Source organism: Dendrobates tinctorius, unplaced genomic scaffold (assembly GCF_039654945.1).
Source record: "Dendrobates tinctorius isolate UK_male_01 unplaced genomic scaffold, ASM3965494v1 ptg000394l, whole genome shotgun sequence".
NCBI classification, from domain to species: Eukaryota; Metazoa; Chordata; class Amphibia; order Anura; family Dendrobatidae; genus Dendrobates; species Dendrobates tinctorius.
The window spans coordinates 917,889-934,643 of NW_027362060.1; the positions used below are offsets into that span (position 1 = coordinate 917,889).

Genomic DNA, 16,755 nt, shown 5'->3' on the forward strand with positions numbered 1-16,755 from the left:
AATTTTCAAATTTTGAATTTTTATTCTGTTAAACCAGAGAGTTATGTGACACAAAATACTTACTAAATAACATTTCCCACATGTCTACTTTACATCAGCACAATTTTGGAAACAAAATATTTTTTTTTGTTAGGAAGTTATAAGGGTTAAAAGTTTCAGACTTTTTGTGGAACTAATTCATGGACTTTAGTGCGCTGCTTGACAAAATACCGTATCCAGGTTATGTTGAAAGATTAACCATTTAATTCCCAACGCGTTTCGAAGTATATAATACTACTTCCTCAGGGGATGACATACATGAACAGATAAAGCTGTCTCAGATTATATACATTCACGATTTGAAAATTGGCGCAATGGTCACATGTAATGCGGCAAAAAAAGGGTCAAAGTTCAAACACAAATTAACATGAAATGCCATAATAATTAGTCTTTGATAAATAAAATAAATTATTCTTTTAATTGATTTATAGATAAAAAGCTCAAAATGGCAAAAATAGACCAAAAAGGAAAAAAATTATTTAAGAACGAACTCATGCTGAAAGAGAGAGGGTGCTGACTGTCCAGCACTCAAACCGCCACTCCAGAACAAGTCCCGGAGGATGGAAGAAAAGGGGAAAAACACATTAAAAATATATTTAAAAAATATATATATATATATATATATATATATATATATATATATATATATATATATATATAGCACATATATTGAATAAAAATATATGAAATATATTTGTTATTTATGTTGTAATAAATACATATTACTCAAAATTTGAGTGGATATCAATTATCGACGGAATATAACTATTGATCATTTACTTTTTCGAATATCAAAGAAGTAATATGTATTACAACATAAATATATATTTCATATATTTTTATTCAATATATATGCTTTATATATATTTATATATATATGCTTTTTTATATATATATATATATATATATATATATATAAAGCATATATATTGAATAAAAATATATGAAATATATATTTATGTTGTAATAAATACATATTACTAATATGATATTCAAAAAAGTAAATGATCAGTAGTTATATTCTGTCGATAATCAATTGATATCCACTAAAATTTTGAGTAATATGTATTTATTACAACATACATATTTCATATTTTTTTTATATATATATATATATATATATATATATATAAATATATGAAATATGTATGTTGTAATAAATACATATTACTCAAAATTTGAGTGGATATCAATTGATTATCGACAGAATATAACTACTGATCATTTACTTTTTTGAATATCATATTAGTAATATGTATTTATTACAACATAAATATATATTTCATATATTTTTATTCAATATATATGCTTTATATATATATTTATATATATATATATGCTTTTATATATATATATATATATATATATATAAAGCATATATATTGAATAAAAATATATGAAATATATATTTATGTTGTAATAAATACATATTACTAATATGATATTCAAAAAAGTAAATGATCAGTAGTTATATTCTGTCGATAATCAATTGATATCCACTCAAATTTTGAGTAATATGTATTTATTACAACATACATATTTCATTATTTTATATATATATATATATATATATATATAATATATGTTTTTCCCCTTTTCTTCCATCCTCCGGGACTTGTTCTGGTGTGGCGGTTTGAGTGCTGGACAGTCGGCACCCTCTCTTTTTAAGCATGAGTTCGTTCTTAAATATTTTTTTTCCTTTTTTCTTTTTGTTCTATTTTTGCCGTTTTGAGCTTTTTATCTATAAATCAATTAAAAGAATAATTTATTTTATTTATCAAAGACTAATTATTATGGTATTTCATGTTAATTTATGTGTTTGAACTTTGACCTTTTTTTTTTGCCGCATAACATGTGACCATTGGCGCCAATTTTCAAATTGCGAATGTATATAATCTGAGACAGCTTTATCTGTTTATGTATCTCATCCCCTGAGGAAGAAGTATTATATACTTCGAAACGCGTTGGGAATTAAATGGTTAATCTTTCAACATAACCTGGATACGGTATTTTGTCAAGCAGCGCACTAAAGTCCATGAATTAGTTCCACAAAAAGTCTGATAGTTTCGGCGGCCACGGAGTTGACCTTTGGACGTGCAGCAAGCTGACTACGGATCTTACATGCTTAAATCTCTCCTGGAAAGGGTGAGTAAATTTCTTTCGTTCTTTCAATATCAACCCAGATAAGAACCTATTGCGCTTTTTTGTGTTCCTACAGTTTATATACATTGTAGGGTTAAAAGTTGACCAGCGATTTCTCATTTTTACAACAAAATTTACAAAACCATTTTTTTTAGGGACCACCTCACATTTGAAGTCACTTTGAGGGGTCTATATGGCAGAAAATACCCAAAAGTGACACTATTCTAAAAACTGCACCCCTCAAGCTACTCAAAACTACATTCAAGAAGATTATTAACCCTTCAGGTGTTTCACAGGAACTAAAGCAATGTGGAAAGAAAAAATGTACATTTTAATTTTTCCAACAAAAATTTTCTTTTAGCATCAATTTTTTCATTTTCACATGGGCAACAGGATAAAATGGATCTTAAAATTTGTTGAGCAATTTCTCCTGAGTACACCGATACCTCATATGTGGTCATAAACCACTGTTTGGGCGTACGGCAGGGTCAGGAAGGGAAGGAGCACCATTTGACTTTTTGAATGGAAAATTAGCTCCAATCGTTATCGGACACCATGTCGCGTTTGGAGAGCCCCTGTGCACCTAAACATTGGGGCTCCCCCTCAAGTGACCCCATTTTGGAAACTAGACCCCTTATGGAACTTATTTATATATGTAGTGAGCACTTTGAACTCCCAAGTGCGTCACAAAAGTTTATAACAGAGCAGTGAAAATAAAAAAATTTTCCTTAAAAATAATTTTTTAGTACGCTATTTTTAATTTTCACAAGGCTAACAGGAGAAATTGGACTACAAAAGTTGTCCAGTTTGTCCTGAGTACGCTGGTACCCCATATGTGGGGGGGAACCACTGTTTGGGCGCACGGCAGGGCTCAGAAGGGAAGGAGCGCCATTTGACTTTTTCAAATGCAAATTACTTCTAATCGTTAGCGGACACCATGTTGTGTTTGGAGAGCCCCTGTGTATCTAAACATTGGAGCTCCCCCACAAATGACCCCATTTTGCAAACTAGACCCCCTAAGGAGCTTATATAGATGCATAGTGAGCACTTTGAACCCCCAAGTGCTTCACAAAAGTTTATAAAGCAGCGCCGTGAAAATAAAAAAATATTTTTTTCCTCAAAAAATTATTTTTTAGTGCGCAATTTTTTTATTTTCACAAGGGTACCAGGATAAATTGGACCCCAACAGTTGTTGTCCAATTTGTTCAGAGTACGCTGGTACCCCATATGTGCGTGGGGACCACTGTTTGCGTACATGTCGGGGCTCGGAAGGGAAGTAGTGACATTATGAAATGCTGACTTTGATGGAAAGGTCTGCGTCATCATGTTACATTTGCAGAGCCCCTGATGTATCTAAACTGTGGAACCCCCCCCACAAGTGACCCCATTTTGGAAACTAGACCCCCCCCCCCCAAGAAACTTATCTAGATGTGTGGTGAGCACCTTGAACCCCCAAGTGCTTCACAGAAGTTTATAACACAGAGCCGTGAAAATAAAAAATCATTTTTTTTCCTCAAAAAAATGATTTTTAGCTAACAATTTTTTCCACAAGGGTACCAGGATAAATTGGACCCCAAAAGTTGTTGTCCAGTTTGTCTTGAGTATGCTGGTACCCCATATATGGGGGGGAACCATTGTTTGGGCACACGTAAGGGCTTGGAATGGAAGTAGTGACGTTTTGAAATGCAGACTTTGCTGTAATGGTCTGCGGTCGTCGTTACGTTTGCAGAGCCCCTGATGTACCTAAACCAGGGTTTCCCAACTCCAGTCCTCAAGGCACACCAACAGATCATGTTTTCAGGATTTCCTTTGTATTGCACAGGTGAAGCAATTATCACCTGAGCAATACTAAGGAAATCCTGAAAACATGATGTGTTGGTGTGCCTTGAGGACTGGAGTTGGGAAACCCTGACCTAAACAATAGAAACCCCCCACAAGTGACCCCATTTTGGAAACTAGACCCCGCAAGGAACTTATCTAGATGCCTGGTGAGCACTTTGAACCCCCCAAGTGCTTCACAGAAGTTTATAACGCAGAGACGTGAAAATTAAAAAAAAAAATTTCCACAAAAATAATTTTTTAGCCCCAAATTTTTTATTTTCCCAAGGGTACCAGGAGAAATTAGACCCCCAAAGTTGTTGTGCAATTTTTCCTGATTACGCTGATACCCCATATGTTGGGGTAAACAACTGTTTGGGCACACGTCGGGGCTTGGAAGGGAGGGAGGGACCGTTTGACTTATTGAACGCAAAATTGGCTGGAATCAATGGTTGCACCATGTCGCGTTTGGAGACCCCCTGATGTGCCTACACAGTGGAAACCCCTGAATTCTATCTCCAACCCTAACCCCAACACACCCCTAACCCCAACACACCCCTAACCATAACCCTAACCCCAACACACCCCTAACCCTAATTCCAACCCTAGCCCTAGTGCCAGCCCTAGCCCTAGTGGAAAAATAAAAATAATTTCTTTATTTTATTAGTTGTTCCTGCCTATGGGGGTGATAAACAGGGGGTTTATTTACTTTTCATTCTATTTTGATCACTGTGAGAGTTTATTACAGTGATCAAAATGATTGAAAGGAAATTGCAGCTGGCGGGCGCACTGCGCATGCGCCCGCCATGTTCCAATATGGTGGCGCCCATGGTCCGAGACCGCGGGACACCGGGAGCCATAGCGGCACTCAGTGAGTACCGCGGGGTGGGAGGGGGGACGATCGGAAGGCGGGGGGAGTGGAGGGAAGGCGGTAGAGCAGATGATGACAGCGGTGGCATATCGCCGCTGTCATTCAGTGGCGGGGGGCAGATCGCCCGCGTTATCCGGTGGGGGAAGGGGGTCGGATCGGTGTCACCAGCCATGTCCGATGCTACAGCAGCGTCAGACATGGCTGGATTGTAATATTTCATCAATTTTCATTGATGAAATATTACTATCGCTCTGATTGGCTTTCACTTTTAACAGCCAATCAGAGCGATCGTAGCCACGTGGGGGCGAAGCCACGCCCCCCGTGGTGAAGTACAAAGCCCCCTGTATCTGCGGGTCGGGTGACCTTTCAGTGACTCACCCAACCCGCAGGGGGGCTTTAAAGTCATGACGCCACATAGGCGTCACTGGTCAGATTGGTACCAGTTTTCATGATGCCTATGTGGCGTCATTGGTCGTGAAGGGGTTAAACATATGGGTGAATACTCCTTGCCTGAAATGTTTGTTATATAATAACATTTTTCATACTTTCTCTTTCAATCACAGGTTATTACCACACCGCAAAGACAGTCCACACCAAGTACAATTTTATTAGGAAGTCCACATACCCCCAACACGCACTTTGTTTCACAGAACCAAGTTACAGACTCCTCTCCCTGGTCTGCTGGGTAAGCTAAATGCTATCAGCATGTCATAGTAAGTGTACCTATTTGTGTTATAGGAAAGCCTTAAATGTTATTTCCTTTCAGTTGTAAATTTGAAATGGCTGAATAGTGTAAAATGAGGGCGTGTGTGTGTGTGTGTGTGTGTGTGTGTGTAGATTTATATTGCTGTAAGCACCTAATTATGTGAACATCGCCTGGTAAAGTCCTAATTATCATCCAAGGGAATGCTTTGCCAAGCTTTTCATTGTTACCCTTTGCATCCTCCACCACAAGTTTAGGCTGGGGTCACACTGCGTTCAGGCAGTCCGTTTAACAGATTGCATTACACCGCAGCATAACGTGGTGTAACGCAATCCGTTAACGCTGCCATTCACTTCCATTAGGAGCGCATGCCATAAATCGGCATGCGCTAGCGATGTGCCGTCATTCTGTGACGGACCCTCGGACGCAGGCTGCAGCGTCCGGGGTCCAGAAGCATCTGCGCTAGCGGGCTCACATAACGCGATCGTGTTATGTGAGTAGCGTTAATGCAGTTCGTCAACACTATGCGTTGAACGGACTGCATTAGGCCTGTTTCACACATCAGTTTTTTGCTTCAGTTAAAATCCGCTAAGATGGCGGACAACGGATCCGTTCTTGAACTCATGACAATGTTTGTCAACGGATCCGTCGAAGGAAGAATTTTAACCCCTTCGCACCCGAGCCTGTTTTTGCCTTCGTGACCGGGCCAATTTTTTCAATTCTGACCACTGTCACTTTATGAGGTCATAACTCTAGAACGCTTCAACGGATCCTGCTGATTCTGACATTGTTTTCTCGTGCCATATTGTACTTCATGATGGTGGTAAAATTTCTTAGATATAAACTGCGCTTATTTGTTAAAAAAAAATTAAAATTTGGCGAAAATTTAGAAAATTTTGCAATTTTCAAACTTTTAATTTTTATGCCCTTAAATCAGAGAGTGATATCGCACAAAATAGTTAATAAATAACATTTCCCACCTGTCTAGTTTACATCTGCACAATTTTGGAAGCATAACTTTTTTTTTTTTTTTTAAGGAAGTTAAGGGTTAAAAGTTTACCAGCGGATTTCTCATTTTTACAACAAAATTTACAACACCATTTTTTTTGGGGACCACCTCACATTTGAAGTGAGTTTGGGGGGGTCAATATGACAGAAAATACCCAAAAGTGACACCATTCTAAAAACTTCACCACTCAATGTACTCAAAACCACATTTAAGAAGTTTATTAACCCTTCAGGTGCTTCACATGAATGAATGGAATGTGGAAGGAAAAAAAAAACATTTTAACTATTTTTCACAAACATTTTACTTCAGAACCATTTTTTTTATTTTCACAAGTGTAAAAAGAGAAAATGAACCACAAAATTTTTTGTGCAATTTCTCCCGAATACACCGATACCCCGTATGTGTGGCTAAACCACTGTTTGAGCACACGGCAGAGCTCAGAACGGAGGGAGTGCCGTTTGACTTTTTCAATGCAGAATTGGCAGGAATTGAGATCGGATGCCATGTCGCATTTGGAGAGGCCCTGATGTACCTAAACAGTGGAAACCCCCCACAAGTGACCCCATTTTGGAAACTAGACCCCTTAAAGAACTTATCTAGATGTGTGGTGAGCACTTTGAACCCCAGGTGTTTCACTAAAGTTTATAATGTAGAGCCGTGAAAATAAAAAAAATCATTTTTTTTCCCACAAAAATGATCTTTTAGCCCCCAATTTTTATTTTCACAAGGGTAACAGGAGAAATTGGACCCTAAGAGTTGTTGTCCAATTTGTCCTGAGTACGCTGGTACCCCATATATGGGAGAAAACTACTTTTTTGGCACACGTCGGGGCTCGGAAGGGAAGTAGTGACGTTCTGAAATGCAGACTTTGATGGAATGGTCTGCGGGCGTCATGTTGCGTTTACAGAGCCCCTATTGTACCTAAACAGTGGAAACCCCCAATTCTAATTCTAACCCTAATCCCAACTCTAACCATAACCCTAACCACAAACCTAACACCAACACACCCATAGCTCTAAGCCCAGCCCTAGCTCTAAGCCCAGCCCTAGCTCTAAGCCCAGCCCTAGCTCTAAGCCCAGCCCTAGCTCTAAGCCCAGCCCTAGCTCTAAGCCCAGCCCTAGCTCTAAGCCCAGCCCTAGCTCTAAGCCCAGCCCTAGCTCTAAGCCCAGCCCTAGCTCTAAGCCCAGCCCTAGCTCTAAGCCCAGCCCTAGCTCTAAGCCCAGCCCTAGCTCTAAGCCCAGCCCTAGCGCTAAGCCCAGCCCTAGCGCTAAGCCCAGCCCTAGCTCTAAGCCCAGCCCTAGCTCTAAGCCCAGCCCTAGCTCTAAGCCCAGCCCTAGCTCTAAGCCCAGCCCTAGCTCTAAGCCCAGCCCTAGCTCTAAGCCCAGCCCTAGCTCTAAGCCCAGCCCTAGCTCTAAGCCCAGCCCTAGCTCTAAGCCCAGCCCTAGCTCTAAGCCCAGCCCTAGCTCTAAGCCCAGCCCTAGCTCTAAGCCCAGCCCTAGCTCTAAGCCCAGCCCTAGCTCTAAGCCCAGCCCTAGCTCTAAGCCCAGCCCTAGCTCTAAGCCCAGCCCTAGCTCTAAGCCCAGCCCTAGCTCTAAGCCCAGCCCTAGCTCTAAGCCCAGCCCTAGCTCTAAGCCCAGCCCTAGCTCTAAGCCCAGCCCTAGCTCTAAGCCCAGCCCTAGCTCTAAGCCCAGCCCTAGCTCCTTTTTTTTTCTTTTTTCTTTTTGTGACAAGATCGCTGCCCTGCGATCTGACTCATAGTAACGCGACTTCTCCTCTGATCTCACACTGACAGATGATCAGAGGAGAAGCAGCGTTACTGTGTGACAAGATCGCTGCGCAGCGATCTAGTCACACAGTAACGCTGCTTCACCTCTGATCATCTGTGAGATCAGAGGAGAAGTCGCATTACAATGAGTCAGATCGCCGGGAATCAAGCAGCTTTCCCAGCGAGCGCTCTCATTGGCTGCTGTGATGCTGACGTCATCAGGACCTGAACCAATCGGGTCTCTATGACGTCGGGGGTCCCAGCATGCATTGTGCACCGGGATCCCCACATTATAAGGTATGTGGGGGTCCCGGGGGGCACAAAACCGCCGACAGTAGATAAACGTCGGCGCTGCACAAAGCCCAGCAAGCGTTAACGTTTATCTACTGTGGGCGGTCGGGAAGCGGTTAAAGGAACCGCTGCCTGGGGAGGAGAGAGAATTTTTTTGCTGCCAGCAGAGTTTAGGGTTAAATTTCCGAGCAAGGCAAATCGTCCGGGCATGCGCAATGTCAAATGCGGATCTGGCCGCCGAAAAAACGTTGCACGGTCCGTTCAGGCATGTTGGCGGACGCCAAAATTTTGGCGGATCCGCAAAAAAAGGGTCGAACGGATGGCCATCCATCAAGATCCGCTGGTAATGCAACTCAATGGGGAAAAAACGGATCCGCCAAGCAAAATGGTGTATCTGTTTTTTTTGCACAACGGCGGATTTTGACGGATTTCAATAAACTGATGTGTGAAACAGGCCTTAACATCATGTGAACCTGGCCTTACATTTTGCTGGTAGATTAGGTCTTATTGGTTCAGCAAAAGTACTCAACCTCCAGACTGTCTCCTGATATCAGACTTCTCAGGAAAGTCTTCAGTGGCAACCTTCTGTCTTTAGTTTGAAACAGGAATAAGAATGGTTAGGCCTCTTTCACACTTCAGTTTTTTACAATCAGTCACAATCCGCCAGGTTTTGAAAAAAACGGATCCTCAATTTTCTTTTGAGGATCCGTTTTTTTTCTCCATTGACTTTCATTAATGGCGGATTGTGACGGATTGCTGTCCGTTGCATCCGTTTTTTTTGAGGATCCGCCAAAAGTTGCTGTCCGTCACCATCCTCAAAGATTTCAAAACGGAGCCTGTAACGTTTTTTTTTTTCTGGCGGATCCTCCAGACACTCATTTAACCCGAATCTATCTATCTATCTATCTATCTATATATATATATATATATATATATCTCCCTCTCCCTCTCCCTCTCCCTCTCCCTCTCCCTCTCCCTCTCCCTCTCCCTCTCCCTCTCCCTCTCCCTCTCCCTCTCCCTCTCCCTCTCCCTCTCCCTCCCTCTCTCCCTTTAAACTTCTTCATTTTGCGGATCCGTCAAAAAAACGGACGGTTGTCATCAGTTCTAAAACGGATCCAGCATCCGTCCTTTTGACTGATGCAAAAAACTGAAGTGTGAAAGAGGCCTTACATATTACTTCTGTCCCATATGATAAACATCTTGTATCTCCCTTTTTCAAAGAAATGGCTTCCCTTTTACATGAATGATCCATCAATCACATTGTGTGTATGAGATGCAACTATGGGGCATTGGATACATCACAGATCAATTATTAGTGATGAGCGAATGTGCTCAGATAAGGTGTTGTCCGAGCATGCTGAGGGTCTTCGACATGCCCTCAAAATATCTTCGAGTTCCTGTGCCTGCATGTCTCCTGGCTTTTCATCAGCCGCAACACGTGTAGGGATTGCCTAACGAAACTGAGACGTACAGCCACTGGCACTTTTTCGAACACACCGAAGGCACCCTAGCATGCTCAGATAACACCTTATCTGAGCATGTTCACTCATGACGCTAACTATATCTCTACATTTTAGTTTTCAGAACCTCTAAACAACCAATACCCCTGTAACTATGACCAAGGGAAAGAGATCCATCAGTGGTATTAAATATTTAATAATTATTAAAAACACAAGGTAAAAAAGCACATGACATATAAAGCAGTAATACCGTAGGGGATGCTGGGCCAAAAAAAGGGGCACTGGTTAATGTATGGTATAAAATTAATAAAGGACTCTTATATCTTGAGGACCAAGTTCCAAAAGAATATTAATCTATACAGTAGTAAATCTCTTCCTTGCAAAATCTTAGTGCCAACAATGGGCAAATTATCAATACCCAAATTATCACTGTAAAGGCAGACCAGGTAGAGGTATTAAAGTGCTGACTTATTATTTAGTAAATAGATGCAGCAATGGCTTCTAGACTTAACCTATATAGTCAGGCAGATGAGATGTAAATCGTGATATTCATTACCTGAACGGTACTGCCAGGTGATACATACCCAGGCGTCCCCTCACCCCGACATGCATTTTGCCACCAGCTTCTTCCGGGGTAGAGGCACTTTATTACCTCTACCTGGTCTGCCTTTTCAGTGATAATTTGGGCATTGATAATTGTTCATAATAAAGGGATTAACTACCGTACATTATTGCATATTGTCAGGATATATTAGAACAGTGCTTAGAACATACAACACTGCCCTTCACCTCTCCATACAAACCTATTTCAACAACCTCATCACCTCACTGTCCAATAACCCGAAACGTCTCTTTGACACTTTTCATTCTCTACTCAATCCAAGAGTACAGGCCCCAACCACGGAGCTCCGAGCTGACGATCTGGCCAATTACTTCAAAGAAAAAATTGACCAGATCCGACAGGAAATTATCTCCAAATCCCCTCATACCATGCACTGTCCTCCCTCCCCCACTGCATCTAACTCACTCTCTGATTTTGAACCAGTCACAGAAGAAGTAAGCAGGCTCCTTGCATCTTCTCGCCCAACTACTTGCACCAGTGACCCATTTCCGTCACATCTCCTCCAGTCCCTTTCCCCTGCTGTCACCCCTCACCTAACTAAAATATTTAACCTCTCTCTCTCTTCTGGTATTTTTCCCTCCTCATTTAAGCATGCCATCATACATCCACTACTTAAAAAACCATCCCTCGACCAAAACTGTGCCGCTAACTAGAGACCTGTCTCTAATCTTCCCTTCATCTCTAAACTCCTGGAACGCCTGGTCCACTCCCGTCTTATCCGCTATCTCTCAGAAAACTCTGTTCTCGACCCTCTCCAATCCGGATTCCGCTCTTTACACTCCACTGAAACTGCCCTCACTAAAGTCTCTAATGATCTGCTAACAGCTAAATCAAATGGTCATTACTCCATGCTAATTCTCTTGGATCTCTCTGCAGCATTCGACACTGTGGATCATCAGCTCCTCCTCACTATGCTCCGCTCCATTGGCCTCAAGGACACCGTTCTCTCCTGGTTCTCCTCCTATCTCTCCGACCGCTCCTTTACTGTTTCTTTTGCCGGTTCCTCCTCCTCTCACCTTCCCCTTACTGTTGGGGTTCCTCAAGGATCGGTTCTAGGCCCCCTCCTCTTCTCCTTGTACACTGCCCCTATTGGTCAAACAATCAGTAGATTTGGTTTCCAGTACCATCTCTATGCTGATGACACCCAATTATACGCTTCTTCTCCTGACATCACGCCAGCCTTTCTAGAAAACACTGGCGATTGTCTAAACGCTGTGTCTAATATCATGTCCTCACTATATCTGAAACTGAACCTGTCAAAGACTGAACTCCTGGTGTTTCCTCCCTCTACTAATGTACCTATACCCGACATTGCTATTTCTGTGTGTGGTTCCACTATTACTCCCCAGCAACATGCCCGCTGTCTTGGGGTCATACTTGATTCCGAGCTTTCCTTTGCCCCCCACATTCGATCACTGGCTCGCTCTTGTCATCTGCACCTCAAAAACATTTCTAGAATTCGACCTTTTCTTACTTTTGACTCTGCAAAAACTCTTACTGTTTCTCTTATTCATTCTCGTCTCGACTATTGTAACTCTCTTCTAATCGGTCTCCCTCTTACCAAACTCTCCCCTCTCCAATCTGTCTTGAATGCTGCAGCCAGGATCATATTCCTCGCCAATCGTTACACCGATGCCTCAACCTTGTGCCAGTCATTACACTGGCTACCCATCCACTCCAGAATTCAGTATAAACTTATTACCCTCACCCACAAAGCCCTCCATGGCTCAGCACCACCCTACATCTCCTCCCTTGTTTCAGTATACCACCCTACCCGCGCCCTCCGTTCTGCTGATGACCTGAGGTTAGTATCCTCAATAGTCAGAACCTCCCACTCCCGTCTCCAAGACTTTACACGTGCGGCGCCAATTCTTTGGAATGCACTTCCCAGGTCAATACGATTAGTCCCCAATCCCCACAATTTTAAGCGTGTCCTGAAAACGCATTTATTCAGACTGGCCTATCGCCTCAACACATTAACCTAACCTATCCCTGTGTGGCAGAGCCAAAAGTTTTACCATAACCAGGTTCCCAGCATCATGTTCCCACATGCTTTATGCATCCATTAGCCCTCTGTGTCTGTACTGTTACACACTTAACATTATGGCTGGTCCATACAATCAGAGCAACTGTTACCACCCACCTTTCGTGTCTCCCTCTTTCCTCATAGACTGTAAGCTTGCGAGCAGGGCCCTCACTCCTCTTGTTATTTGTTATAATCTACTTTATGTGATTATTGTTATGCTGTAATGTCTATTGTCTGTACAAATCCCCTCTGAAATGTAAAGTGCTGCGGAATATGTCGGCGCTATAAAAATAAAATTTATTATTATTATTATATATTACATATTGTTTAATTGTTTACCATGGCCCGCTGTTGGCATTGAGATTTGTGCAAGAGTTACTAAATTTCCACACATACTGTAGATAGACGGTATTACTACTGCTTTATATGTCATGTTTTTTTTTACGTTGTGTTCTTAATAATAAAATTTAAATATTTTAATACCACTGATAGTTCTTTTCTCTTTCCCTTATTCATAGTTACCTGGGTATTTGTTTATATATTTATGAAGTGCCTCTCCTTATCTAGGACTTTGTTGTGAATCTTTTTCAGAACCTCTGCCTAATGCAACGTGTGAAAATAAATTGTCTTTAATTCTCTTTTTTTATACATAGGAAGAGGAATAAAAAAGGGGAGAAAAATGGCAAAGGCTTACGTCACTTTTCGATGAAGGTTTGTGAAAAAGTACAGAAAAAAGGCACAACTTCTTACAATGAGGTGGCTGATGAATTGGTAGCAGAATTTAGTTCAGCTGATAACCACATATCACCAAATGAATCGGTAAGTTGACCATTAAACTTGAGATTTTGCCTCAACAGCAACAGAACGCATATGTTACATGACCATTAGGCCATATTCACAAAACATGTGTGATGCTGTTTGTAGTGGCAGATTCCAAAATCTCATTCATACTTGGGAAATATTTTTTTAAGCAATTGACATGCACTGCATGTACCGTATTTTTCGGACAATAAGACGCACCCCAAATTTTGGGGAGGAAAATAAGAATTTTATAGTTCGAATTCAAGGTATCCTACCTGGGGGTGGCCGACGGTGGAGCCGGGTTGAAATGGAATGGTTCCTTCCTCAGGAAGCTGGCGGCGGCAGAAGTGGAGAAATGCTGCAGGCCCTGGGTGGGAGAAGTGGGTGCTCTAGTGGTGCGATCCTGCGTCCCTCGTTATCGGCACTGAGGCAGAGCTTAGTGCATTGGTTTCCTGGCTGCCATCCTCCTGAAGCCATAGGGCCGCCGGAGGTGTGCATGCGCAGACTGGCATCTCGTCCGAGATCTCACTCTACACAAGCACTGCCTCCGGTAGCCATCTTCCTGAAACTGTGGGCTTCAGGGAAATGGCTGCCAGAGCCAGCGCTTGCGCAGATTGAGATTTCAGCCTGCCCCAGATACCAGTCTGGCCTCCGGGGGCACATGACTTCAGGAGAATCACTGCTGGGAAAGCAAAGCACGCCACTCTGCCTCACCGCCAACACCAGAGCCGCAGCATCGCACTGCTCCTACCGCCACCGTTCTCCAGAGGAAGGCACCCTGTCACCTGTGATCCCGCTGTACCGCCACTGCAACGCCCTCCCCGTAAGCTATATTCAAACCATAAGGCACACCCTGCATTTTCCCTCCCAAGTTTTTTTTTTTTTGGGGGGGGGGGGGGGGGGGGGTCTTCTAGTCCGAGAAATACGGTATTGCTTGATCCTCAACAGAACCATTATGCAGTTAAAAATTACCTCTGAATTTCTTAATGTTATTTTTTTTTTCTTATCAGGCAGTAGCTAAAGTGTGCTAGTGTAACCTGAATGTTTTTTTTTTTTGTTTTTTTTTAATAAGGAATTCTGGCTATAATTGTGTGTTTTTTTTTTTTTTTTTTTTTTTACCCAATGTTGCCCAATTCTAAATACGCTATAACTGGTAACTAGGTGGGAACTATTTGTGTCTCTTGTGTTTGAATGTGGCTTGATCAAGCACTTTCTCTTCCTCTGCCGTTGAGATATTCTGCGTTTAGTGCAAGGGATTAGGCCACTTCATAATCCATTTGCATACAATGGAACATGCAGCTTTGTAGTCTGTACCGAATGGGAAAAAACCAAGTGAAAGTGACTTTCCCCTAATATATATCACCTCTCCACTGAAGAATTGATAAATGTAGGATTTATGTGGATCTCGCTGCTAACCCTTCCCCTCCCATCAAAAAGCACACAGCTCAACAGTATCTTTAAATGCACTGTAGGTATGAGTTTTCATGACGTCACATCCACTTTGCTTGAACTATTTAATACAACAGATTTTTTTTTTGCACAAAGCACAGCAGGAAAATCTCTGCATTTACACTACGTGGGAACTTGGTTTTAACCCCTTAACTCCCGGAGCTTTTTTTCGTTTTTCGCTCCCCTTTATTCCAGAGCCATTACTTTTCTTTTTCCGTCAATATGGCCATGTGAGGGCTTATTTTTTGCAGGATGAGTTGTACTTTTGAACGACATCATTGGTTTTACCATGTCGTGTTCTCGAAAACGGTAAAAAAATTCCAAGTGCGGTGAAATTGCAAAACAAATGCAATCCCACACTTGTTTTTTGCTTGGCTTTTTTGTTGGGTTCACTAGATGCTAAATCTAACCTGCCATTATGATTCTCCAGGTCATTACAAGTTCATAGACACCAAACATATCTAGGTTCTCTTTTTTATCTAAGTGGTGAAGAAAAATTCCAAAGTTTGCTTTAAAAAAAAAAAAAAAAGCACAATTTTCTGAGACCCGTAGCGTCTCCATTTTTCGTGATCTGTAGTCGGGTGAGGGCTTATTTTTTGCGTGCCGGGCTGCCGTTTTTAGTGATACCGGCCGTAAGCGCTAGTTAAATGTCCGCTGTCAGCTTTGACGGTGGGATTTAACTAGTTAATAGGCGCGGTTGGATGGCGATTCCGCTCACGCCTATTGCAGGCACAAGTCAGCTGTATATAACAGCTGACATGTCGCGGCTCTGAGGTGGGCTCACCGCCTGTGCCCACCTCAAAGCAGGAGATCCTTACTCATGATGTACTATTCAGTCATCGGTAAGGAAGGGGTTAATCTGTATATGCTAAACTAAAGTTGTATAGAGAAGATATTGTACATCGGTTTAGTCCAAATTTGCTAAAAACTGACACCAAAATCCATTCTCACGCCTGGTTCATGCGGGCGTATTTCATAGTCTATGAAGCTTGTTTGTACACGCTGTAGGGAGTTGCTTGTCCATCCTGCGTATGGCTGCCTGTATACGGACCTTGAAAAATTCTTCCTTCTGAACCTGGCTTTAATATAACTTTAAAGGGAATCTGTCACCCCAATTTTGGCCTATAAGCTGCGGCCACCACCATCAGGGACTCATCTTACAGCATTCTGTAATGCTGTAGATAAGCCCTCGATGAAACCTGAAAGATAAGAAACACATTAGATTATACTCACCGGGGGCAGAGTCGGGGGCGGTGGGTGTCGCTGTCCGTGTCTGGTCCGGCGCCTCCCATCTTCATACGATGTCATCCTCCTTCTGCCGTGGCTCCTGCGCCAGGCGTACTTTATCTGCCATGTTGTGGGCAGAGTAAAGTACTGCAGTGCGCAGGCGCTGGGGAAGGTCAGAGGTCCCGAGCCTGTGCACTACAGTACTGTGCTCTGCCCTCAACAGGACAGATAAAGTACGCCTGCGCAGGAGCCGAGGGAGAAGCTAGGAGGAGGACATCATCGTATGAAGATGGGAGGCGCCGGACGGGATGGCCACACCCATTGGACCGGACTGAACGCCAGGGTGAGTATAATCTAACTTGTTGTTCTTATCTTTCAGGTTACATTGGGGGCTTATCTACAGCATTACAGAATGCTGTAGATAAGCCCCTGATGGTGGTGCCGGCAGCTGATAGGGCTAAAATGGGGTGACAGATTCCCTTTAAAGACCTGCTCTGGTTTCAGCAGCCAGTTAGGCCATGTGCACACTTTG

General features: G+C 42.3%; 1 protein-coding gene across 3 annotated transcripts in view; it reads left to right on the forward strand.

Moving 5' to 3' along the window:
• Positions 1-16,755, forward strand: part of TFDP1 (transcription factor Dp-1) — a 183,527-nt gene that overhangs the window by 91,092 nt on the left and 75,680 nt on the right. For all 3 annotated transcript variants that reach the window (XM_073563533.1, XM_073563536.1, XM_073563534.1), the window contains exons 5-6: positions 5,434-5,555; positions 13,400-13,565. In XM_073563533.1, the coding sequence (XP_073419634.1) occupies positions 5,434-5,555; positions 13,400-13,565 (288 nt within the window). The remainder of the gene's footprint in view (positions 1-5,433; positions 5,556-13,399; positions 13,566-16,755) is intronic.